At 45.8% G+C, this 27,146-nt stretch overlaps 1 protein-coding gene across 3 annotated transcripts in view; it reads left to right on the top strand.

Moving 5' to 3' along the window:
- LOC122923492 (E3 SUMO-protein ligase PIAS2-like) overlaps window positions 1-27,146 on the top strand; it is a 45,841-nt gene that overhangs the window by 9,770 nt on the left and 8,925 nt on the right. For all 3 annotated transcript variants that reach the window (XM_044274318.1, XM_044274317.1, XM_044274316.1), the window contains exons 2-10: window positions 5,855-6,326; window positions 6,519-6,603; window positions 13,255-13,305; window positions 14,029-14,119; window positions 15,679-15,813; window positions 15,929-16,034; window positions 18,181-18,254; window positions 18,835-18,995; window positions 19,348-19,481. In XM_044274318.1, coding sequence (XP_044130253.1) covers window positions 5,855-6,326; window positions 6,519-6,603; window positions 13,255-13,305; window positions 14,029-14,119; window positions 15,679-15,813; window positions 15,929-16,034; window positions 18,181-18,254; window positions 18,835-18,995; window positions 19,348-19,481 — 1,309 coding nt within the window. The remainder of the gene's footprint in view (window positions 1-5,854; window positions 6,327-6,518; window positions 6,604-13,254; window positions 13,306-14,028; window positions 14,120-15,678; window positions 15,814-15,928; window positions 16,035-18,180; window positions 18,255-18,834; window positions 18,996-19,347; window positions 19,482-27,146) is intronic.

The raw sequence follows: 27,146 nt of genomic DNA, 5'->3' as shown, positions 1-27,146 counted from the left end.
GGGGTGCTGCGCCAGATGACCTGGCCTCCACAGTCACTGGACCGGAACCCAATCGAGATGGTTTGGGGTGAGCTGGACCGCAGAGTGAAGGCAAAAGGGCCAACAAGTGCTAAGCATCTCTGGGAACTCCTTCCAGACTGTTGGAAGACCATTTCAGGTGACTACCTCTTGAAGCTCATCAAGAGAATGCCAAGAGTGTGCAAAGCAGTAATCAAAGCAAAAGGTGGCTACTTTGAAGAACCTAGAATATGACATATTTTCAGTTGTTTCACACTTTTTTGTTATGTATATAATTCCACATGTGTTAATTCATAGTTTTGATGTCTTCAGTGGAAATCTACAATTTATAAAGAAAACTCTTTGAATGAGAAGGTTTGTCCAAACTTTTAGTCTGTACTGTGTGTGTGTGTGTGTGTGTGTGTGTGTGTGTGTGTGTGTGTGTGTGTGTGTGTGTATATATATATTTATTAAAAGAGACAAATCGCATACAGAAAAAATGGTCTGCACAATGAGGGAGCTCCCGTTGTCATGTTACCCACGTAGCACATGGCTGAAGCCCCATGGTAATACAAGAGAGAGAGAAAGTGACTTACAAGACCCTACCTGGAGGATGATCTCAGTGGAGCTAAGTTCTTTGTCTTAAGCCTCATGCTGTTGTGCAGAGGTCCGTGGAACATGGTCCGTGAGATACCGAACTGGCATTGGAGAGCGCACGGCGTCATTGGTTGCTATGACGCCATGCGCTCCTGCAATGCTAGTCCGGTATCTCACGGACCGTGTTCCACGGACGTCTGCATGAGGCTTTAGTGTACAAAGGTTTATACCTATCAGCCTCTCCTCCTAAGGATTTCCAGCGTTGAGTAAGCATGTCCCATGAGTAAATCACTCCGGAATGTGGCTTGGTGGTCATCTGAAACGGAACAATGGCTTGGTATACGCGAACGAATTCCCTCTAACCTATTACATTACAAGGTAATATAATAATTAAAGAGGAAAGAACCAATCAGTACTTAAAGGCTATTGGTGGCCATTTTTAAAATTATTGCTTTGTATTCATTTTGAGCTTAGAATCAAAGATAAGGAGTCCGTCGAAGAGAGAGAAAGTATAGATCCTGCTAGTAGATAAACTCAAAGCTGTGCAGGGAAAAAGGGTCAATATTTTTAATTAAGACTAATTGAAAAAATAAAGATAGTAACATAATTTATAAGGCTGAAAAAAGACATCTGTCCATCCAGTTAAGCCTCTTATCCTTACTCTAGATTAACTTGCAGGATAACAGGCTGAACTGGATAGACGGATGTCTTTTTTTCAGCCTTATAAACTATGTTATGTTACTATGTTTGTTTATTTTTTCAATTGGTTTTCATTAAAAATGTTGAGCTATTTTCCCTGCACAGCTTTGAGTTTATCTACTAGCAGCATCTGTATTTTCTCTCTCTTCCGTCAGACATTGAGCTAACGGGCTCCTTATCTTTGATTTCTGACATTATAAACACTCGTTATATCTCAATCTTTGTCTTACTGATTAGATTGTGGCTTAAATAAATGTTTATGATCTTTTAGTAATTTAGAGATGAAAGTTATTAGATGATTGGCAGAAAGCGAAAGTAGGATGCACACGGCTAGAAAAACATTTAACCCTTTGTGACAGAGCGGCTTAATATTTTTAGGTAAAGACTGAGAAAATGAGTAAAATGTACATAGCCCTTAATTATGTAAAATACCCTTACAACACAGATACCAAATTTCTATGTTTTTTTAAATGTTTTAATACTTTAAGGCTACATGCACACGACCGTTCAGTTTTTTGCTGTCTGCAAATCGCGGATCCGCAAAACATGGATGGCGTCCGTGTGTTCTTTCAGCAATTTGCGGAACGGCACGGACAGCCTTTAATATAACTGCCTACTCTTGTCCGCAAAGCGCGGACAAAAATAGGACATGGTATATTTTTTTTGCGGGGCCACGGAACGGAGCAACGGAGTGCTGTCCGCATCTTTTGCGGCCCTATTGAAGTGAATGGGTCTGCATCCGAGCCGTTTTGGCGGCTCGGATGCGGACCAAAACAACGGCCGTGTGCATGAGGCCTAAGAGAAATAAAAATGTTCGTGATATTGCAATTTGATATTTTGACACCCATACCTTTTTATATTTCCATCTATGGAGGTTTTTTTTTGTGGGATGAGCTGTAGTTTGGGGGGGTATGTATGAGGTTTTTCATCACTTTTTATTCAGTTTTTTCTGGCAGGGAAGTGACCAAAAAATAGTTATTCAGCCATAATGATTTGTTGTTCAGTTACAGTGTTCACCATATGGGATAAATACTTTTATATTTTAATAGTTCAGGTAATTTTGGACTGTTAGTTTTTTTTTGTTTTTGTTTTTATTTCGAAATAGGGAGAGGAGGTGATTTGAATTTTTTACTTTTATTTTTTTTCTAAAACTTTCATTCTTTTGTTTATTTTTAGACCCCCTAGGGCAGTGATGGCGAACCTATGGCACGGGTGCCAGAGGCGGCACTCAGAGCCTTCTCTGTTGGCACCCGCACCTTGGAAAAAGTCTATGGTGTACCAATATGCTTTAGACTTTTCCTGCCATTCATCATCACAGGACGCACTATGAACAGCACAGGCAGCACATTGTATGTAGGCTAGTAAGCTATTATAGCTAAATGATAAAGTACATGGAAGATATACTATATTGGTATTCAGGTTAAATTGCCGTGCTGGCACTTTGAAATAAATAAGTGGGTATTTGGTTGCAGTTTGGGCACTCTGTCTCTAAAAGGTTCACCATCACTGCCCTAGGGGACCTGAATGTTTGATCATTAGATCATTTATACCATAGATTACAGTCTTCCTATTGAGCCCTGCCCTTCACGTGGCTCCTGGCTGTCATAGAAACTGAATGGCCTTAGTACCCTCATCAATACTTAATGGTTCCTATGAATTGCTAGTTTTAACCTGCAGCAGCTGGCCAAGGCTTCCCAAGCTAAATCCTCAGTCTTCTGGGGCTGCCCTGGTTGAACTCTGCTTCTTCTCCGATGTCCCATAGAGTTCAATGCAGCAACAGCACACAAGTGTAATACATTCACTCCAGGGTCTCTGGCAACTTATTGTTGTGATCAGTGGAGGCCCCAATGGTTGCCCTCACTACCCCTAACACATTGATTAGGTAATTATTCCCTATCCTGCTCCCAGTCTCTGCAGTGCGCCTTCAGAAGTAGTAGCAGCAGCAGCAGCATGGAGGACATTATACAACAGTACTGAGCAGTGTAGATGTGAATCTAGCACTGGAGTGAGGCAGAAAACGTAGTATAGCCTGCAGTAGCATCTCTGTGTGTCTGTGCCTCTGTCTCTGTCCAGCAGCTACTTCTTGCATGCCTGGACTTGTATGGGCAATCTGTATCCTGGTCTCTCTATGAGCTTAAAGGCTGTCTGGTCACTCTCATGAATTTTTTATGTCAATTTATGGTGAATGTTCAGTTCAGAAGATTGGAGGGAGGGTACAGGGGTAACAACATATGTTCCATTGCTTGTACTATTGATTAAGGGGCCATTCACACGTCCGCAAAATGGGTCCGGATCCGTTCCGCAAAGGATCTGGACCCTTTAATTTTCAACGGGGCCACAAAAAATGCGGACAGGACGCAGTGTGCTTTCCGCATCCGCACTTCCATTCTGCAAAAAAAATAGAACATGTTCTATTCTTGTCCGCAGACACGGACAAGAAAAGGCATTTCTATTTAAAGTGCCGGGCAATTTGCAGACCGCAAAACACTTGTGGACGTGTGAATGACCCCTTATGCCGAGTTGGTGCTGTTAGATTACGCTACATTACAACTATTCGCAGCTTTTGTCCCAGCAGAAATCCCCCAGGGCGGCTGCTTTAGCTTTGATGTAGCTTTCATGGAGCTGACATCTTGGTTCACGTGCCAGCCAGCAGTGTACTGACGAGGACCTGTCGGTGCCAGTATATGACAGATCTGTCACTGTATGGATCCTATGAAGGGGGACACTGCTTTTCCATCAGCCCAGTCATTGATATAAGTCACAGTCTAGAATCTGTATTAGGGATCATGTACACGAACGTGTGCCCGTATTGCGGCCCGCAGATCCACACGTCGTAGTTTTATTCCAGCCGCCTCTTGGTATGTTTGCAGTGCTGCGGCTAGAGTGGATTTCCGGAGGCACACTTGCACTAGCGGCAGCACGGATCCGGCAGAATGTTCACCCGCCAGAAACAGACCTGTACTCAAAGCCCATCCGTCTGTAGCAACTTGCAAATGTATGGAGTACATGTATAAACCCGCACGGACCTGTAGAAATTGGAGTCATCGATAAACAATTACTGAAGCCGATCCTCCACAAACTCCTCCACCGCACCCAGAAGCACGTCGTATATCGGCGGGTGACGACTCATGCAGCTTTATATCTGCTCCCCTATTCTCCCAAGATGGCTGGACCATTGTACAAAACAAGTACTTTTACCTTTTGTCTCACCCCTCTCTCCTCATAGATTGTTAGCTCTTGTGAGCAGGGTCTTCATGCCTCTTCTAAATACTGACTTCTCAAATTCACCTAACCACAATTTGCAGATCCTCATAATAAATAATTTGCAGCTTCACAAACTTGATTTCTGGTCATATAGACCCGGAGAGAACAGAAGGGTTAATAGAAAAGGTTAATCCTATGTGCAAAGCGCATGTGAGTAGGAAATTTCTATAATTTGTGGAACGGAAAAACGGATCCGCAAAAAACACGTGTGCAGATTTAATTTCTGATCATTTGGATTGCATTTTGTATCTGTTCATATTGTTTCTGTTAGAGCCATTGGGGGTCATTTATTCAGACCGGCGTTTTCGAAATCGGCAAAACCAACCCATTAAAAAGAATGGGCCAGTGTGCCATCTGCAAAAAATACAGTTGGGTGCATGAGACCTTAAAGGAGTCGTCCGCTTTTTACATTTGATGACCTATCCTCAGTATAGGTAACCAGAATCAGATCGGCGGGGGTGCTGAGAGTGGGACGAGTGTTGCCTTCTCTTCTCTGTTTTCCTGCTCACCGTCGCAACAGCAGCGCGAACAGTGTAATTACAATGATGCTGGCCCCTTCTGTTCATGTGAATAGGACGGAGCCCTCCCATAGAAGTGGATGGGGACGCCATACTTGTAATTACACCTGCTCACCACTACAGTTGCAATTGCGAGCAGGTAAACAATAAATAGAAGGCAGTGCTGGTACGAGCACTGCTTTCTCTTCAAACAGCTGTTTGGCAGGGGTGCCGGGTGTTGGACCTCCACCGATCTGATACTGGTGAACTATTCTGAGGATAGGCCATCAATATAAATAAAGCGGACAGCCCCTTTAAGCTGGACAAAAAAAGTAAAAACCTCTAAACTACAGGGATTACTTTTTCTTTAAAAAGCGAGCTCACTCCATTGTGCAGTGGTTGGAGCTGTGTAGTTCCGGTGCCAACGCTACACTGAATAGCAAAGGTTCAGGATGACTGACTCCTGCCGATCAGATAGTAATAACCTAACCTGAGAATAGGCAATTACTTGTAAAAATCTGGACAACCCCTTTCAAAGGGTTGTCCGGGATTTGAAGAACATGGCTGCTTTCTTCCAAAAACGGCACCACCCCTGTCCATGGGTTGTGTCTGGTATTGCAGTTTGGCTACATTGAAGTCAACGGGACAGATCTGCAATATCGCACACAACATGTGGACAGGGGTGATGCTGTTTTTGGAAGCAAGCAGCCATTTTTTCTAATCTTTGAAAACCCCTTTTGCGGTTCAGTCTTATTATCGTGTTGTTTGTTGTATCCTAATAACCAGTTCTCTTTTTGCAGAACATGGTATCCAGTTTTCGAGTGTCAGAACTCCAAGTGCTGCTCGGCTTTGCCGGCCGCAACAAGAGTGGACGCAAACACGACCTCCTCATGAGAGCCCTCCACTTACTGAAGAACGGATGCAGCCCTGCTGTTCAGATTAAAATCAAAGAACTGTACAGGAGAAGGTTTCCTCGGTCATTAGAGGCAGTTCCAGGCCTCTCATCCATCAGATCTAATGTCTTCAACTTGGATAGCAACTCGTCAGTAGATTCTGACCTCGCTGTGGCCGGGATCCACTCCTTACCTTCCACTTCTGTCGCCCCGCACTCCCCTGCATCCCCTCTGGGCACAGTACTCCTACAGGACACTAAACCTCACTTTGATCTACAGCAACTTTCCCCACCAATCCCACCTGTCCATCCAGACGTCCACCTCCGAAGTCTTCCTTTCTATGATGTGCTTGATATCCTCATCAAGCCAACGAGCCTGGGTAAGAGGGCAGGGATGCAGCGAGACCGTCAGCTGTTCATCGCAACTCGTAGATCAGTGTCACTAATATTTCACTAGACTTTTATTGTAACACATGATGGAAATAGGGACTGGATAATCTGCGTGTTCCAAAGTTTTTCTGTTTGAATTTATACTAAGCAAGTAAACATTTTACTCTTTTGTTTTGTTCCAGTTCAGAACAATATGCAACGCTTTCAAGAGAAATTCTTTATCTTTGCATTGACCCCTCAGCAAGTGCGTGAAATTTGCATCTCCAGGTAAATCGTTTTCCTCGTCTGTTCTCCTTGAAGCGAGTTGCTGAGCTGTGAAATACATTTAACCTCTTGACGACATGTGCCGTACATGTAGACAAGTACACAGATTGTGCCTGCTCTGCAGCTGAGTGAGCGCCATAGCTGCCGAGTGCCTGCTGTTTAATAGAGCAGACACCCGGGGCTAATGTCTGCGATGTGACCACAGCATCTGAGCTCTAAAGACCAAGAAGTGCAGTGCTTCCGGGACTGGAACCGCACCCCCTAGCAGCAATCAGCGAAGGCCACTTTCACATCTGCGTTTTTGCTGGATCCGTCATGGATCAACAAAACCGCTTGGATCTGTTTTTCTTTTGTGTCCGAGAAAACGGATCTGTCTCTATTGACTTACATTGTGAGTCATGACGGATTTTTCTTGCTCCGCATCCCAGGACGCACTCAAAAATGCTGCTTGCTACGCTTTTATGTGCGTCATCGGAACACAATGGAATGGAATACATTCTGGTGACTCCGTTCCCTTCAGTTCAATTTTGTCTCCATTGGCAATGAATGGGGACAAAACTGAAGCGTTTTCCCTCGTTATCGAGATCCTATGATGGATCTCAATAGCGGAAAGGGAAATCGCAGATGTGAAAGTAGGCAAAGCCGTTCATTCCGTGTGGCAGTCTCGGTCCGTCTGAAGGATCCGAGCTGCCACAGCTATGTTCCTACTAAGATCCTGTCGCTTCACCGCCACAACATTTTGTTTTTAGATAAAGTGATCAAAAAGTCACACACCCCAAAATGGTGTCAATGAAAAAGTACAGATTGCCCCACAAAAGGTGAGCCCTCACATGGCTGCATAGACGTAAAAATAATGCTATGGGGGCTGGATTATGGCGATACAAAGGAGAAATTAATTTTTACCAAACTTTTTATTTTAGTATTAAAACACAATACAAAACTACAAATGTGGTATCGCTTTATTCGTACTGACCCAGAAAATGAAGGGCAAAAGTATGTTTTACCACATAGGGAACATCGTAAATACAAAACTTGTAAAATTGTGAATCGCATTTTGCGAATGGAAAAATAAAACAAATTAAGGGACCAGGAAGGGAGTAAAAAAAACTAAAACACAAGAACAGAAAAGCACCATGTCCTCAAAGGGTTAAAGGAGTTATCCAACCTTTAAAAATTATATTTCATTAGTGCCGCCTATTTACGTTGCATACAGTGGGTCAGATTTACAAATAAAAAGGCACCTGACTTCTCACTCAAGTCGACTCAATTCTGTCACCCCTGCTGTGTGTAGATACTGTTAAAGGGTTATTCCCATCGCAGACAAATGTCTGATAGGTGCGGGTGCCACCTCTGAGACCCGCACTTATGCTTGGAACGGAGCCCGCAATGTCCCGGAGAGTGCACTGCACATGCGCGGCCGCCCTACATTCATTCCTATGAGAGCACTGAAAATAGCCGAGTGCTGGCTCGGCTATTTCTGTCAGCCCCATAGAAGTGAATAGAGCGGTGGCTGCGCTTGAGCGGTGTGCCTCTCATTTATTTGAATGAGACTTCCAAAAATAGCTGAGGGAATGAATAGAGGGTGGCCCTCCGGGACTTTGTGGGCTCCGTTCTAAGCATAGGTGCGGGTCCTAGAGGTGGGACCCTATCAGACATTGGGGGCATATCCTAGCGATATGCCCCCAATATCGGAGATGGGAATAACCCTTAAATATGTGTCAATAATTTTGTAACGTGACTGCGCTCCTGCTGTATTCTCCCTCATTTCATATTTTGATCACGTGTCTCTCCCCCCCCCCCCCCCCCCCCCCAACACTCTCACAGCACAGGCTGTCTGGTGAGCGTTGCAGTCTCTTCCTAGGCCAGTGACATCATGTCCATTGGTCACATGGCGAACGGCCCTGAGCTGCAGTACCAAGCACAGCCACTGTACAATGTACTGTGCTTGGTGAGCTGATCAGTGGGGGTGTCGGGAATTGGACTCGCACCAATCAGATATTGATGACCTGTCCTGAGGATAGGTCATCAGTATCAAAGTCTCAGACATTCTCTTTAACTGTAGTCTATGGAAGAATTTTTTCTGGCTTAAAAACCTCAGGAGTATTCTTCCCATGCACAGTTTGCTGGGATCTACAGATACATCTCTATATATACCAGTACACTGTGTGTTATTTTTTTTCTTTTTAAAGAAGAACATTTGTATGTAATGGACAGTGTTGCACCAAATTTCTCGTTGATGTCATTGGGGGACACAGCACCATGGGTATATGCCCAGCTACCACTAGGAGGCAACACTAGATATCAAAAAGATTGGCTCTGCCCAGGTGGGCTATACCCTCTCCACAAGCACTAGGCTAATCCTTTTTAGTGTAGTGTCCATAGGAGGCAGACATGACCTGCTCTGTTTTTTGCAGGTCTTGCTGCTTTTCATTTTTTATTTTATTCTTTTTTCCTCTCTTCTGCAGGTCTTGGCCTGCTGCTTGATGGGGCTCCATCGTGGATTACCACTTTAATTGCACCCCCTGCTGGCGCGTACTTGAAGTACCTACGCCAGTCCCCCATTACTGCATCTGCAGTGGCATGCCAGCAATCCCACATAAGTGTTGAGTTTGCCGAAGGGGTGACCCTGAGGCGCCTGAAGACACCGGATGGTAAGTATTCTCCCCTGCGTCCCTACGCATCTTCCCCCAGCCTGTCCTCGGGCCCTTGGTGCTCCTTTTTTCTCAGGAGCCCCCCTCACCCGTTTTTTTTCTTTCCGGAGGTCTCCAGGTCTCCCACGGTTCTGGTCCACCAACAGTGCACCTTTTCCGACCACCTCATTATTCGAGGCCCCGGCTTCTTTGTCGCCTAGGTCATGTCTTCTTAACCCTTTGGGGGGAGGTTTCCACTTTAACTTTTTTTCAAGAAGAAAGAGCCTCCATCTTGCCAGCAAACCTTGCATGTTTCTGCAGATGCTGCAGCACCTCTTCGGGGACATGGCACCTGGGGTACGGTAGGACAGCCTCTGCCTGGCTTTTTTTTCCTTTTTTAAGGCTCCTTATCAGCCCCCATATTCTCCTCCAGAGAGGTGTCTCCTTCCTAGCCCCCGCTCCTGGTTGCCATGTATTTTACATGTGCTCGTTGCGATAAAAAAAAAAGTTGCCATGCGGTCAACCTTCCTTGTTTGTGCGCAGTACCTTTCTCCCAGGCCCTTAATGTCTCCCTGACCACCCCTTCTGTATCGGTCACTCCTGAATGGGCCTCTTCCCTGTCCCAAGCCAAAAGGAAACGGGTCTGACTCTCCCAATCCATGGTGGAGTCTCTGGACCGCTTGCCTGCCCAAATTGCGGCCGCCTCTGCCACTCCCAGGGACTCCTCCGCGGACGGGGCACGTTCACATTCAGACACCAGGTCCCGCAAATGACCTTGGGTTGTCGCAACTAAGTTCCGCTCCTCCTCGGCATCCTCGGGTCACCCCCAGGACAGGTCTGAGGCTGGTGACGTATTCTTTCCTGACGCATCTTACGCCTCCTCGGGGGACACCTCTGCACCAATTCTGACTCGGAACAGAGCATCAGGCATTCTTCCACCATACAGAATCTCTCTGGGTGATCAAAGACAAATGTTCATTGAGGAACCTCTCCTCTCCAGGGTTGGTATCCCCTTTAGTGGATTTTCAGATGGCACTCCCCTGGCTGCACAGGATTTTATCCACACAGGTAAGTCAGCTTGCCGCCTCTCCAGTACGTGGTGCTTTACCTGTCACTGTGTTTAGCACGCCAGCACACCTATGTGGTGTCCCAGGTACGTACGCCTTCCCCTTCACAGGGGGGGTACTCGTACCACTGCCAAATGCTGTATCCGGCAGACTTTCCTTGTTCCAAGGTATCTCCTTTTCAGCTGGAGTAATTTCTCTATTCCAGGGGCTATATTCAACATGCTCTCCTAGTCGGAGAGTGTTCCAGGCCATCGGATTACTTCTCTAGACGCTGTAGCTAATACACCATCCTGGGGCTAGCGTGCTCCACGCAACATATTACTGGGGGAGCCCTGGTTTACCATATTACTTCTTTATTAGGTGAAGTACCTGTATCATCTCCAGAGGCTGTAGCCATTACACCGGTTTGGTTCTAGTGTGCACCACAGGCGAAGTATACGTGCCATGTTCAGTCGTTGTAGTCATGGCACCTGTCTGACTCTAGTGTGCACCATGCAGCCACCTTGCTTCCTTCTTCAGTGGAGTACCTGTACCATCTCCAGATGCTGTAGCCGTTACATCTGTCTGGTTTTTAGTCTGCAATGTATTACTTCATGCAGTCATTCAACTTTTTTTATCAAGTGCAATACCTATGCCATTTCCAGATGCTGTAGCTATGTCTCCACACTCATTATCGTGTGCACCATGCGATCAGATTACTCCCATTCAGGCGGAGTATTTATAGTATCTCCAAGTGCTGTGCCCTATTGGTACAGTCTGTGGCCCATACATTACTGGGTGTATTTTCCTGGCTCTAATGTGTACTAGGCAATCATTGGGCCCCTCTTCATGCTGAGTGATGGTACCATCCCCATCCACTGTATTCATCACCCTTTTCTGGTTCTAGTATGCATCTGGCACCTCATTACTGTCGTGCTCGGCGGTGTACTTGTATCCGACAGGCCATCGTGGTTGGAGTATGTACCTGGCAACCATATGTTCTCCCCCCTTTTTGGGCGGAGTAGAGTTGCAATTCTTATATCCAGTATTTGGCTGGCCTCTTCAGATCTGACACCTGGTGCAGTACCTCTAAGTCTTCTCATTGCCCCTGTACTAGGCATGATTTTTACTTTATTGCTTGTCGCACACCAGACAACCACACTCCCCTCACGTGCGCAGGTTGTTGGCTGTCATGCTAGATTTTCAACCCTATGAAGTACTACTGTATTACACACAGTCGCCTTACCCCATTTCTGAGGGCCAGCACCAGATTATTCTGAGGATTCTATCTCAGTGCAGGTGCTTCTATGTTATATAATTAACCCCTTCCTGTCCCTCTGCCCACTTGATGTTGGGCATTCAAGTTTTATTTAGAAATAAATAAAAATGTGCATTCATACGGGCCCCCCTCAGCCTCTTAATCGCAAGACCACCCTGTCTGTGGGTACTAGGCTGGGCCTGTGTCCTATAGCGGGAAAAGAGGGACATCTCATTATTCCCAATCCACCCTCTGGTCGTGTGGTTGATAGTCTCCAGTGCACTCCAGTACAGGATCTTTGGATTCCCAATCCGTCCTCCAGGGACCGTTTGGTTGATAATTCTCCAGCACACTCCAGTATAGGATCTCTGGATTCCCAATCCGTCCTCTGGGGCCGTTTGGTTGATATTTATCCAGCGCACGCCAGTATAGGATCTCTGGATTCCCAATCCGTCCTCCGGGGCCGTTTGGTTGATAATTCTCCAGCGCACTCCAGTATAGGATCTCTGGATTCCCAATCCGTCCTCCGGGGCGGTTTGGTTTATAATTCGCCACCAGCGCCATCCGGTGCAGTACCTCTCAAAAATTCCCATTCCACCCTCTGGGGTCATCTGGTTGATAAAATTCCCCTATCCAATGTCATTAATATTGAAGTCTCAGAAAACTCCTTTTAACATCTAGAGCTACTTTCAGTATTCTGCTGGTTAATGTGGAAAAATGTTAGCAGCTCAACTCCACTGTCAGACCAGACTGAGACCTCTTGGCTGTGAATGTGTAACCGCGATCTAATGTACTACTGTCTGGGAACGGGAAACCAGCAGAATTCTGAATTTAATTTTGGTTATGAGTAGAGAAGGACACATACAACTGAAAAGCAGTGCAAGTAAATAAAGAGGACCTTACCAAGCTACCTAATATTTTATGTAGAATGTTGTACCATGTAGAAACCTTGTCGGAGCGCTTCAACCTGCGGCGTCAGGCCCTTTGGGTAAAGGTCCGGGGTTAATGCTACTCTCTGTGGCATGAAGCTCTTTAAGGCTACTTTCACACTAGCGTTCGATCGGATCCGTTCTGAACGGATCCGCTCATATTAATGCAGACGGTGGCTCCGTTCAGAACGGACCCGTCTGCATTATAACTTAGAAAAATTTTCTAAGTGTGAAAGTAGCCTGAGCGGATCCGTTCAGACTTTACATTGAAAGTCAATGGGGGACGGATCCGCTTGAAGATTGAGCCATATGGTGTCATCTTCAAGCGGATCCGTCCCCATTGACTTCCATTATAAGTCGGAACGGATCCGCTCGCCTCCGCACGGCCAGGCGGACACCCGAACGCTGCTTGCAGCGTTCAGGTGTCTGCTCACGGAGCGGAGGCTGAGCGCTGGCAGGCGGATGCATTCTCAGTGGATCCGCCTCCACTGAGAATGCATTAGGGCCAGACGGCTGCGTTCAGGGCCGCTTGTGAGCCCCTTTAAACGGAGCTCACGAGCGGACACCTGAACGCAGGTGTGAAAGTAGCCTAAGTTGACTTCATGGTTCGCTCTTTACAATGGATTCCTGCTCTGGCTCATAGATTGGAGTTCCAAAGGGAGACTCTCCATGACGTCCATATGTCTTTATGGGAAGGGGTTGTTCACAAGAGAAGAGAGAGCAGCTGCATATATACGTGGTGTGTACATATCTCTGTTCACCTGTAAAATCTGTGTCCATTCTGTCCACAGGGACTATATGCCAGGAGGACGGCGGGATTATTCAGTGCAAGTTCAATTGAGGTATGGCCTTCAGTTGCTTTCACCCAGTTGGTGGTTGGTCAGTGATTGTGAGGAGTGGAGGCTACACAGAGATAAGGTACAGTGTGATGGAAGGATATGCTCCTTTTCTGTGTTTTTTGACCAACTCCTGGTTTTGGATCAGAATCACTGCTGGAAATCACTGATCGAACACTGACTTTCTAAAAATCTGCCTTAGTAAGGCTACTTTCACACTTGCGTTCAGAGCGGATCCGTCTCAGACGGATCCGCTCATATAATGCAGACGGTGGCTCCGTTCAGTACGGATCCGTCTGCATTATATTGTTAAAATATTTCTAAGTGTGAAAATAGCCTCAGACGGATCCGTCCAGACTTTCAATGTAAAGTCAATGGGGGACGGATCCGTTTGAAGATTGAGCCATAGTGTGTCATCTTCAAACGGATCAGTCCCCATTGACATTGTAAGTCTGGACGGATCCGCACGGCCAGGCGGACACCCGAACGCTGCAAGCAGCGTTCAAGTGTCCGCCTGCTGAGCGGAGGCTGAACGCTGCCAGACTGATTCATTCTGAGCGGATCCGCGTCCACTCAGAATGCATTAGTGCTGGACGGAAGCGTTCGGGTCCGCTTGTGAGCCCCTTCAAACGGAGCTCACAAGCGGACACCCGAACGCTAGTGTGAAAGTAGCCTAAGAGTGCATTTTACGCTGAGTGTCTGTCTGATTTTTACGCTTTTGCTGTCCAGGTTGTGTTTAGCAGAGACAAGCTGTCCTCAGGAGGATAACTATCCCAGCAGCCTTTGCATTAAAGTCAACGGGAAGCTCTTTCCATTGCCTGTGAGTTATTACAATGAATTTTAGGAAGTGCAAGTTGAGTGATGTTCTTTACATTTGCTTTCCAAAAAGTCAGCGAGAACAATCTATATATTTCATCAGTCAATGTGCGCAATAGGTTTATATTCATTGTGTAATAATAAATGTAGTTTTCTGTATCAGTTCCTCACAGGTCTCAAGAGCTCTGCTTGCTGTCCTTTTACAAAGAGCCTTCACTGTGTGATGAACACACAGATGCACGGTCGTTACGGTACAGCGATCAGAATTTCTAATGGTGCTGCCAATTCCAGGAGTAGATTTAAAAAGAGTAGAATTAGTATTTGCTTAAAGGAGTCGTCCGGGTTCAGAGCTCAGCCCGGACATGCCCATAATCTCACCCAGGCAGCCCCACTGATGTTAGCATCGGAGCATGGAAATGCAGGATCGCACAGGGCAAGGGCTCTTTTATTTACTATAACACACTGCCGGGCGGAGGCTTCCGCCCAGCAGTGTGGTCGGTGACGTCACCGGCTCTGATGGGCCGGCTTTAGCACTGCCCTAGCTGTTTTCTGGGCTAGGGCAGCATTAAAGACCGCCCATCAGTGCCAGTGACATCACCAGGCTCAGGCAGCCCCATGGAGAGCCCGGTTTGTCACGGGAACTCCAGAAAAATGCCTTTGCCCTGCGCGATTTAGCGCAGGGCAAAGGAGAGCATCGGAGCATGAACTGCTCCGATGCTCTAGTCAGGGGGGCTGCCGGGGTGAAAATGGGGATATGTCCGGGTTCAGCTCTGAACCCGGACAACCCCTCTAATGCTTTCTCTGCTTTTATGATTCACTCCTGATTTGGGCTTCAAAAACTATATAAAAACAACCAACCCTGCACATGTGGAAACACCAGAGCTGAGCGCCATGGTGGCTAGATCAGATCTTTAGCCAGTGGAAGTAAGCAGGAAGGGTTTGTAGTTGAATGACTGCAAGCAGATATCTTGAACGCAGTGAGGAATGAATTCAGTAACTATATTGTAAAGATAACCCTTTATTTGATGAAACAGCCCCTTCAATGGTAGCGGAGCCGTCAGAAGTGATTGTTCTGTTGAGATTGGATTCGCCAGCAACACAATGTCTGTGAGAGGCTAAAATGCGTGACCCCTTTGTTAAACTACTTGGTGTGCAGTGGGTTAATATTGATCTTCAGAATAGGTCAGCAGTATTAGATCGGTAAGGATCCTACTACTGGCACCTCTGGTGATCAACTGTTTGAAGTGGTAGTGTCACTCATGCGAGTAAATGGGCCCAGCAGTTGTACCGCACCGCCACTACAAGGGATAGTAATCAAACAATGAAGAGCTCGCAGCGTTTGTACAAACGCCTTGGCCCCCATCAAGCGGTGATTGGTGGGACGACTGCGAGTCAGACCCCCGCTGATCTGATATCCTCTCTTGAGGATAGGTCATCGATATTATGCCACTGCACAACCCCTTTGACTACTCATAGTGGACTTTTTTTCAGGGCCATCTGATTTTCTACTGTGACTAGCGCACTGTATGCGCTTGAAGCATTTTCGCCTTTGTTCTGTTCCAGGGCTGTGCCCCACCACCGAAAAATGGTGTTGAGCAGAAGCGACCAGGGCGCCCACTGAACATCACATCTCTTGTTCGCCTGTCATCCGCTGTCCCAAACCAAGTCTCTATCTCTTGGGCTTCAGAGATTGGGAAGGTGGGTGAGTTCCTAGCATTACATACTGATTAGGAGGTCATGATGTGTATAAACAGTGATTTCCATTTTAAACCCACATTTATATGCATTTTTTACTTTTATTTTTTTTATTTAGAATTATTCCATGTCTGTGTACCTGGTGCGTCAGCTGACATCTGCAGTCTTATTACAGAAGCTAAAGATGAAAGGCATCAGAAATCCAGACCATTCTAGGGCTCTGAGTAAGTGTACGAGCATCATATCTTGTCATGGATTTTCATTTACCGTATTTATCGGCGTATAACACGCACAGGCGTATAACACGCACCTTCCTTTTAAGAGGGAAATTTCAGGAAAAAAAAAAAAATTTCAAATAAAGCCTCTGATCTGCCCCCTCTGGTAACGCAAACCCCCCCCCCTCCCTCCCCAGTATTAATCATTGGTGGCAGTGGCCACAGGGTCCCCCTCCTCCCCCCATCATTGGTGGCAGTTTGCAGTTCCGATCGGAGCCCCAGCAGTGTAATGCTGGGGCTCCGATCGGTTACCATGGCAGCCAGGAGTCACGCTACTGAAGCCCTGGCTGCCATGGTATGTTAGTGAGCAGAGAGCAGCGCATTATACTCACGTGCGCTGTGGCCGACGGTCGCTCCTTCTCATAGGTCTGTGCGGCGCATTGCTAATGCTGTAAGCACTAGCAATCCGCCGCACAGACAGAAGAAGGAGCGACCGGCGGCCACAGTGCACGTGAGTATAATGCGCTGCTCTCTGCTCACTAACATACCATGGCAGCCAGGGCTTCAGTAGCGTGACTCCTGGCTGCCATGGTAACCGATCGGAGCCCCAGCATTACACTGCTGGGGCTCCGATCGGAACTGCAAACTGCCACCAATGATGGGGGGGAGGAGGGGGACCCTGTGGGATATGGCCGGCACATTCATTGGTGGCGCAGTGGCCACAGTCCCTCCCCTCCTCCTCCTACTTTGTCCTCGTTGGTCTTCAGCGGCAGCCGCGCACAGTGGGGAGGGAGGGACTCCCTCCTCCTTCCTCCTCCTCCCTCCTCCTCCCTCCGCTGTGCCGGCCGGCTCAGTCCTGCCTCTCAGCCCTAATCGGCGTATAACACGCATACATCATTTGCCCCCTATTTTCAGGGGGAAAAAGTGCGTGTTATACGCCGATAAATACGGTATTTTCGGACCTCCTGATATTAAATGTACAACCTGCTCTTATTTTCACACCTTTCTCATGTGGACGTTCCCCTGCCAGTAATACATGCTAAATGTGAGGTCTGTGTGTTCCCTGTCTTCCCCTTGCAAACCACCTTGTGTATGTGTATCTATAGCCATTGTGATCTTCCCTCCTTGGATTCTTTTCTCCTTCCACACTCTGATCTGCCATGTACAGTCTCTGCCCCCTCCCTGCTGCTATCTCTAACACAGAGAGAAGGTAGAGGGAGCCGTTGGAGACGGGAGCAGAGCACTGACAGATTTATGTAAGGTTTTACAGAAGCTAAGTGAAGGACTTACACTCTGCAGAAACAAAATGGTAGAAAATGTTTAATGAATATTATTTATGGTTCAATCTTTTTATTGGGCAGATTATATTTAGAAAGTTGCTTAATCTTTCATTTAAAACTAAAATAAAAAAATTATCGGAGGTCTGACACCCTGCACTACTGCTGTTCAGTTGTCTTATATGTGCAGTACTGGTGCTGGAAACTGCAACCTCACTCCCATTAACTTTAGTGGGACCAGCAATGCAGTAACCATCTCAGTCCATTACACCAAGGATCGAGCTTTGTAGTTCTGGTGTCGACTTCAGTGGCTGGAACTACTCCGGAGCAGCCAAATGGCGGGGTGTCAGATCTGATATTGATGGCCTGTATGAGGACCGGTCATCAATGTCAAAATACTGGACAACCCCTTTAAGTACCAGTCCTGTGCTCTGGTAAAATCTCACGCCGTACAGCATTCGGCGCAGGCGCGGTGAGGAAGCTGGCAGCCTGCGAGCGTCTTTCCCTCACTGCGCCGAATACTGAACGGCGCAAGATTTCACCAGAGCACAGGGCTGGCAGACAGATGCGAGCGCTACCTGGTCCTTTCAATCAGGACTTGGAGGGAGGCGACAAAGGTGGGAGAACGGGGCCTCTAGGAGCAGGAACAACGCCCCCCCTGCTCCTCGAGGCTAATTAGCATATCATAAAGGTTAGATTTCTGGCGTAACAGGGGCATAGATAAAAGTTGGAATAGGCTAGTTAGGTTTAGCTGACATTAGCTCATCGCTAATGTCAGCTAGCTTAATAGGGTTAAATATGGTGACAGGAACCCTTTAATTATGATGATTTTTGTTTTCTAACCTTATGATATTTGGGATTTTTTTTTTACTTCTCAGTAAAAGAGAAGCTGACGGCAGATCCAGACAGTGAGATTGCCACCACTAGCCTGCGTGTTTCATTGATGTGCCCTGTAAGTACCACTTTGCAGTAAAAATATCTATAATTTTCTTATTAATAAGCATTACAGGCAGATATTACATTATATACCCAGTGAACATACTGAAAGCAGGATGATGGCACAAAGTGTGGAAGAGACATAATGAAGGGCTCAGGGCTAGTATATGTCTGTAAATCGATTCCATAAAAAGGTTGAATGTTTTTGTCTGGTGACATCATCTTTTGTGACATGTAATGAATTCCGCTTTACCCATGTGTAAAATAAGCCAGCTAGGCTGTTTCCATAATTCGGGAGTTATGGAAGCAGCTTAACTTGTTCTGCTACTCTGTTTTTTACATAGCTCCATTCACTGCAATAGGAATTACGGAAACAGTGGAGCACCGTCTCGCTCGGCAGTTTCCGTAAGCCTGGCCACCTGGGGCTGGCGCTTAGTCCCATCTCGCTGTGCAAACAGCAAGATGGGACAACCCCTTTCATGGATACAGTATATTGAGAGTGGTGTTTCTGAGCTAGAGATGTTGCTGTGCTGTAGACATCACCTTTATTTCTGCTTTATATTGATTAAGCATTTTGGAAATCTTGCGCTCTTTAGCTTGGGAAAATGAGACTAACGTTCCCTTGTCGGGCCGTCACCTGTAGTCATTTGCAATGCTTTGACGCTGCACTTTACCTGCAAATGAATGAAAAGAAGCCCACCTGGATCTGTCCTGTGTGTGACAAGAAGGCCAGCTACGAGAGTCTCATATTAGATGGGTACGTACATCAGGTGCCTATATCATAGACCAGAAGTGAAAGATTGTGTTGTAGTAGTTACAGTAGAAGCAGTACGTCTCACATTACAGACCACAATGCCAGAATATCTCTCCCTGTCGATTATACTGGGCAGGGAGTGGACCCTTCTTGTCCCCAGTTCATTTTTAGAGCTTTTTTTTTTCTTTTTCTAAAATTCCCCCCCAAATTCTCTGTAATAAGGGGGACTGTCAAGAGTTCATACTGGTTGTGGTTTAGGCAGTGTGAAACTGGTTCCCTTTTAAAATGTAAGCATCTTCCAGAAAGACCTTATGTCCCTGTCTGATCTCGATACTACTGTATATTCTTGACACAGACTCTTCATGGAGATTCTCAACCAGTGCTCAGATGTAGATGAGATTCAGTTCCAGGAGGACGGGTCCTGGTGCCCCATGAGACCAAAGAAAGAGCCAGTGACCGCACCAAGCTCTCAGTTCTCACACAATGAAGGTATGGTTAGAGCAATTTAGTACAAAGAGTTTTTGTTGTATTGTTGTGGAAAACATTCTTCCCTTGTCAAAGAAAAGAACAAACAAAAACTGTATGAAAAGAGTTAACAAACTGAACTACACCCAGTATAAAAACTCTGCCTACATCACTGCACACTGTGGGGGAAAAAGAAAACTAACTGCAAAAAAGTTTTTAGTGAGGGGAAAAAATGGTGCTGTCTCAGACTCTGGGTCCATTCACACGTCCGCAAAACACGGACACCTGCAATGTGCGACCCGCAATTTGCAGACCGCACATCACAGACACTATAATAGAAAATGCCTTTTCTGGTCCGCAATTGCGGACAAGAATAGGACATGTTCTATTTTTTTCAGGAACGGAATTGCGGATCCCGAAAATACAGATGCAGATCCCAGAAATGCGGATTCGGATCCCGGAAATGCGGATTCGCATCCACATACGTTCCAGCCCCATTGAAAGTGCATAGGTCCGCAAATTGCGGAACGAATGCGGACCCAAATTACGGACGTGTGAATGGACCCTTAAGGATAAGGAAATTTCAGGTAAGTAAATTTTACTCTTCCTCATCGTCCTTGGCAGCACCCACGGACTTAAAGGGGTTGTCCAAGTTATATTTATTGATGACCTATCCTAAGGATAGGTCATCATTATCTGATCGGCGGGGGTCTGACACCCAGCACCCCCGCCGATCATCTGTTTGAAGAGAGGGCGCGCACCGTGCCAGCGCTGCCTCCTCTTCATTGTTTACCTGCTCGCTGTCGCATCTGCAGTGGTGGGCAGGTGTAATTACACCCAAGCCGTCCCATTTATTTCAATGGGACGGCTCGTTCCTATACACTTCTTCATTTTACACGAGTCTGATTCATTCTTTTGACGACTAAGGCTAAATCCCATATTGGAGTTGGAGAACGAATATTAGGTTGTAGATGCCTTAATCCTCAAAAAAAATCTTCTGGCTAGTTGAGAATGAAAAAAGACCACTGCTGTAAAATGAACACAGAAGAGCATTGATCTTTAAACCTTTCTCATAACCTTATTGAAGTAAAAGCAAGATACGTATCCTGTTTTCTGCACCAGTCACTGAAAATTCCCCAAACTCTGAGATACTTTTAGTGAATGGTCTACAGGAGCATAGTTGAGTAGATATTACAGAATTGGGAAGACCAAGGCTAGCTTATCTTGACCTCTTAACCTTCAGGCTGTCAGAAGGAGCGCAGGGTTGAGGTAGTGGAATTCTCTTCCAGACACCAATATTCTCCTTTCGAAAGTTATAAAAAGTCTGCAAACCATGCCCCACAGGCCACAATAGAATTATTTGAACCACGTCTGCTCGAACCAACCTAAACTTGTGAAGAGCCTTCTGAGTGACCGGTAGCGAGGGATATATGTACAGTAGACCACTATTCCAGCACTCGGAGAAGGCATCCAACGCCATTGGATGATCCGCTTTGAAGAAGGAATAGAAGTTCTTCAGCTTGGTGTTGTACTGGTTCGCCATGTACCGGGTGATTAGATGGAATATGTCCATGTTCACCTCTCATTCCCCTATAGTAAAGACTGTCTGTCTGTCTGTCTGTCTGCTCAGGAGGTTGGCTGAAGAGTTGTCTATACCCCTTATGTGGACTGCAGAAATGTTGGCAACGTACTTCTCAGCCCAATTCAGACTTTTGTTCCAGAAGCTTGCTCCTTGTACCTCCCTGTTTGTTGAGGTAGAAGACAGAGACCAAGTTGTCTGATTGGATATGTGCTTTGTGGAAAAGCTCTTAAAAGTGAAGAAGATGGCTCTTAGTTCCCTGATATTCGATGATAAATGTCCTTTCTCGCTCGTATCATTGGGGGACACAGAAGACCATGGGTATAGCTGTTGCCACTAGGAGGCGACACGAAGCAAAAAAGTGTTAGCTCCTCCTCTCAGCTATACCCCTCCTGCAGACACTGAGCTAATCAGTTTTAGTCTAGTGTCCATAGGAGGCAGACATGTTTTCCTGCTGGTCTGCCAAAGCTTTTTTCTTTTAGATTTTTCCTTTTTGATTTTTCCTTTTTGATTTTTCAGGTCCGGCCTACAGGTGGGCTCTAACCACCTGTTTTCCCCACACTTGAGGGGGGGAGACCAGTGGGTCCTCAAGCCTGCTGCTCGTTCCCCACCTCTGGAAGACTAGGATTAACAGTGGATCTCCAATCCGCTGTTACCTGCCAGCAACAGTGTTACCTTGTCTCCTACTTCTAGAAGTCCCCCCTGTTACCAGTGTAGACGCCCTCCCCAAGGGGCAGCACACTGAGGAAGGTGACAATGCTGGAATCAGGATGGGCAGAAAACTTCTAGGTAAGTATATTGCCTACCTCCCCTGCTGCCCCTCCCTGTGCCTGAGCCCCCCCTTCTCCTCCTTTTACTTGGTTCTAGGGGTGAATCTTCCCTGCTGGGGTCCCCTTCTCCTGTGTTTTCTCGTGAACACGGGAAAATAGTTTTTTTCTTCAGAACCTTGGCCCTGTTCATTTAGCCCGTGATTCACCGGCCCTCTGTCCCATCTCCTGTCCCAAGCCCCCTCGCCTTCCTCCAGGCTCTGCGATGCATTTACAGCGGTCGCATGCCTCCGGGGCAGCTGCTGCAAGATCCCCTCGACACTACTGCTCCCTCCCTGCACTGCTCTCCCAGCCGAAGCGCTTCCGGTCAGCCCGCCTGTACGTGAGGCCCCGGGTCTGCGGCCTACTAGACCGCATTCTTCCAGAGTGTTTGGGGGGCGGGGACTGTGTTATCAGAGCGCAAAACTTTCGTGCCATTATCTTCGCTCCACCAGCGGCCCACTGAGCTCTGCCCCCAACCTACTGTTTAACCCCTTCCTTGCCTCAGAGCTCCTGTGGCTTGGGGAAAAGTGATTCGTTAAAACTCGGGAAAGGGTTAATAGGATTGGGGCTCAGTGTAATTTTAACAGCAATTAACCCTTGGAGCTCCGGTCCTATTTTGGGCCTAGTTCTCATCGCCCCATAGCACTACAGTGAGGCCAGTGGCGCAATGGATAGGCAGTGTGCTTGCACTACCGCTAGCCACATAGCATTGCCTGTAGCATTGCCCTCCCTTCATAAGCGGAGTAGTTAAACTACCAGTATACGGGCATTTACCACTGGACCTTGTCCGTCCGGTAGCATTGCCTCCTTCCATATGCGGCATGGAAGTATTTGCACTACCACTGGATCCTTTTCAGACTGTCGCAATTACCCTCCTTACTTAGGCGGAGTAATGCACTTACACCTGATACCATATGTTTTGTCACATAACCCCCTCCGCAGGCGGTGTAATTGCACTAATATTGGGTATCATCTGTCTTGTTGGTTTTCCCCCTTCTATAGGTGGTTGAACAGGGCACTACAACTGCTTACTGTAGTTCCTGTAGCATTACCCTCCTTCCATCGACGGAGTAGTTGCACTACCAGTGGATACTGTACATCATTTCGCCTACGTCTGGAAGGTTCCGCTCGATCACATTATCCATCTTTTTTTAGGTGGAGTGATTGCTTGCACATTGACTACTTCGACTACTCTCACTTCTCTCTTGTCTCATCATGTTCCAGGGGTGGTCTATTTGCTGGACACGGTTCCTACAATTGCCTTATCTCCCGTCTTATGTGGTCCTTTGGCACTACCACTGGATATTGTGACTACTTTCACACTATCCCCTTCTTCAGGTAGTCATTGTACGAATTGGTGTCGGGCGCCTTCGTGGCGGCCTCTGTCTTCCCAGGGTGTTGACCCATGACATACCTTTCCTCGTGCCTTGAGTCCCTATGTGATGTATATACGCAGTATACGGCCCTCTGTGGTGTATATACGCAGTATACTTTCCTCTTCCATGTTAATTACTTTACACAGTTTAGTGTCCTCTGCAAATTTTTTTATTTTACTGTGCAAGCCTTCTACAAGATCATTAATAAAAAGAACGGAAATGTAAAGACCTGATGTGAAAGCCGCCTTAGAGGAGTCAGGAGTTAGGCTGAACAGATTCATGTTAGGCTACTTTCACACTCTCGTTTTGGGCGGATCCGTCGTGGATCTGCAAAAATGGATCCGTTACAATAATACAACTGCATGCATCCGTCATGAACGGATCCGTTTGTATTATCTGTAACTTAGCCAAGACAGATCCGTCATGAACTCTATTGAAAGACGGAGACGGATTCGTTTTCTATTGTGTCGGAGAAAACTGATCCGTCCCCATTGACTTACATTGTGTGCCCATTTGGCTCCGCTTCGTCAGGCGGACAGCAAAACGTTGCAAACAGCTTTTTGGTGTCCGCCTCCAGAGTGAAATAGAGATTGATCGGAGGCAAACTGATGCATCCTTTTCCATTCAGAATGCATTAGGGCAAAACTGATCCGTTTTGGAGCGCTTGTGAGAGCCCTGAACGGATCTTACAAACGGAAAGCCAAAACGCCAGTGTGAAAGTAGCCTTAGTCCTTCAAGGGAGAAGGAGAAACAAGAAGGAGGAAATGTACTGCTGCCTAGCACACAAGTCAGCGTCTGAAAGGAGAAAGCAGTTTATATCCACGTTGCAGCCTGCCACAAGAGTGGCACCGCAAGCGCCAGCACACCAAGTGGAAGCTGGTGCCAGAGCCAAGCAGCATCTGTGCAGATCAGAGCAGAGGTGTGAGGAGGAGATGCTATACAGCGGTCAGGAGTAATTTGCGCTACAGCAACATATGGATATGGTGAACTCCACCCTGAACACCCCGTGAGCTTTAGGCAAAACCACAATACCAGCAGTGGTATTTATGAAAAAAATCCCAAATTTACCAACAATTTAGAAAAATTCAGAATTTTCTAAATTTCTATTTCTTTGCTTTTAAAACAGAAAGTGATACCTTATAAAATATTTATTACTTAACATTCCCCATATGTCTACTTTATGTTGGCATCATTTTGTAAATGTCATTTAATTTTTTTAGGACTTTAGAAGGCTTACAATTTTAGAAGCAATTCTTAAAATTTTTAAGAATATTTCCAAAACCCACTTTTTAAGGACCAGTTCAGGTCTGAAGTCACTTTGTGGGGCTTCCATAATGGAAACCACCCATAAATGACCCCATTGTAGAAACTACACCCCTCAAGTTACTCAAAACTGATTTTACTAACTTTGTTAACCCTTTAGGTGCTCCACAAGAATTAAAGGAAAATGGAGATAACATTTCTAAATTTCACTTTTTGGGCAGATTTTCCATTTTAATCCATTTTTTTTCTTTAACACTTCAAGGGTTAACAGCCAAACAAAACTCAATTATTATTACCTTGATTCTGCGGTTTACAGAAACACGCCACATGTGGTAGTAAACTGATGTAAGGGCACACGGCAGGGCGCAGAAGGAACGCCATATGGTTTTTTGGAAGGCAGATTTTGCTGGACTGGTTTTTAGGCCCCTTGCAGACGAGCGTTCCTCCCGCAGCGAGTCCGCATCGCAGCACCTGGCCTGACCTCCCATTGTTGCTGGGAGTCGCATAGCATTATATTGATTTATGATGCTATGTAACCCTTAGGCACCTTTCACACGAGCGAGTTTTCCGCGCGGGTGCAATGCGTGACGTGAACGCATTGCACCCGCACTGAATCCGGACCCATTCATTTCTATGGGGCTGTTCACATGAGCGGTGATTTTCAGGCATCACTTGTGCGTTGCGTGAAAATCGCAGCAAGCTCTATTTTGTGCGTTTTTCACGCAACGCAGGCCCCATAGAAGTGAATGGGGCTGCGTGAAAATCGCAAGCAAGTGCGGATGCGGTGCGATTTTCACGCACGGTTGCTAGGAGACTATCGGGATGGGGACCCGATCATTATTATTTCCCTTATAACATGGTTATAAGGGAAAATAATAGCATTCTGAGGGGTTAAAAAATAAATAAATGTAACTCTCCTTAATCCACTTGTTCACGCAGCCGGCATCTCTTCTGTCTTCATATGTGAGGAATAGGACCTTTTGATGACATCACTACGCTCATCACATGATCCTTTTTTTTGGCGCAACGCATCCGGACCTTATCTGGACACGCTCGTGTGAAAGAGGCCTTACAGTTCTGGAATGTATTGGATAACACTGGCAGAATGCCATAGCATCATAACTCAATATAATGCTATGTGACTCCCGGCAGCGATGGGAGGTCAGGCTGGGTGCTGCGATGTGGACTCGCTGCGGGAGGAACGCTCGTCTGCAAGGGGCCTTAGATGCCATGTTCCATTTTAAGCCCCCCTGATGCACCCTTACAGTAGAAACTCCCAAAAAGTGACCCCATTTTGGAAACTAGGGGATAAGATGCCAGTTTTCTTGGTACTATTTTGGAGTACATATGAGTTTTAATTGCTATATATTACGTTTTTTGTGAGGCAAGGTAACCTAAAAATGGCTGTTTTTGTGTCTCCATTTTCTGAATGCCTTATTTTTTTTTTACATTTTCTGCCAATCGTCTTGTGCGGGGGCTCGTTTTTTTGCAGGAAGAGTTGACGTTTTTATTGGTCCCATTTTTGGGTACATATAATTTTTTGGATCTTTCATTATTACACTTTATGGGGCAAGGTGACCAAAAAATTGGTAATTTTTATTTATTTATTTTTCCAGCATTCACCTGAGGGGTTAGGTCATGAGACATTTTTATAGAGCAGGTTGTTACGGATGTGGCGATACCTAATATGTATATTTTTTGTATTTTAAGTTTTACACAATAATATCATTTAAAAAATAAAAATAAATTATGTTTTAGTGTCTCCATAGTCTGAGAGCCATAGCTTTTTTCTTTTTTAACCTATTGTCTTAGGTAGGTCTTTTTTGCAGGATGAGGTGACTGGTATTATTTTAGGGGGCATACGCCTTTTTGATCGCTTGGTGTTGCATTTTTTGTGATGTAAGGTGACAAAAATGGCTTTCTTTTAATAAATTTTTTATTTTTTACAATGTTCACCTGAGGGGGGGTTAGGTCATGTGATATTTTTATAGAGCTAGTTGTTACGGACGCGGCGATACCTAATATGTATACTTTTTTTTAGCACAATAATAGCATATTTGAAACAAAAAGAAATTATGTTTTAGTGTCATGTTCTGAGAGCTTTATTTTTTTATATTTTTTGAGCGATTTTCTTATTTAGGGGCTCATTTTTTGCCGGATGAGGTGATGGTTTTATTGGTATTATTTGATATTCTGGGGGGCATACGTCTTTTTGATCGCTGGGTGTTGCACTTTTTGTGATGTAAGGTGACAAAAATTGCTTTTTTTTAACTTTTATTTTATTTTTATTTTTTATCGTGTTTATCGGACGGGGTGGATCATGTGATATATTTATAGAGCCGGACATTACGGACGCGGCGATACCTAATATGTGTTTTTTTTCTTCTTTTTTTTAATTATAAAATCAGGGGAAAATGGGATTTTTTTTCCTTTTTTTTTTTTACTTGAAACTATTTGTTTTATTAAAAACACAGTTTTTTTAATCATTTTTTTTTACTTTATTTCTGACTAACTTTTGGGGATGAACTCGTCCAGCTGGGGATCTGATCCCCTCTGCAATGTTTTGTCACATAACCCCCTCCGCAGGCGGTGTAATTGCACTAATATTGGGTATCATCTGTCTTGTTGGTTTTCCCCCTTCTATAGGTGGTTGAACAGGGCA

This window comes from Bufo gargarizans, unplaced genomic scaffold (assembly GCF_014858855.1).
Source record: "Bufo gargarizans isolate SCDJY-AF-19 unplaced genomic scaffold, ASM1485885v1 original_scaffold_1649_pilon, whole genome shotgun sequence".
In the NCBI taxonomy this organism is placed as follows: Eukaryota; Metazoa; Chordata; class Amphibia; order Anura; family Bufonidae; genus Bufo; species Bufo gargarizans.
This window is presented reverse-complemented; position numbering and strand designations above follow the sequence as displayed.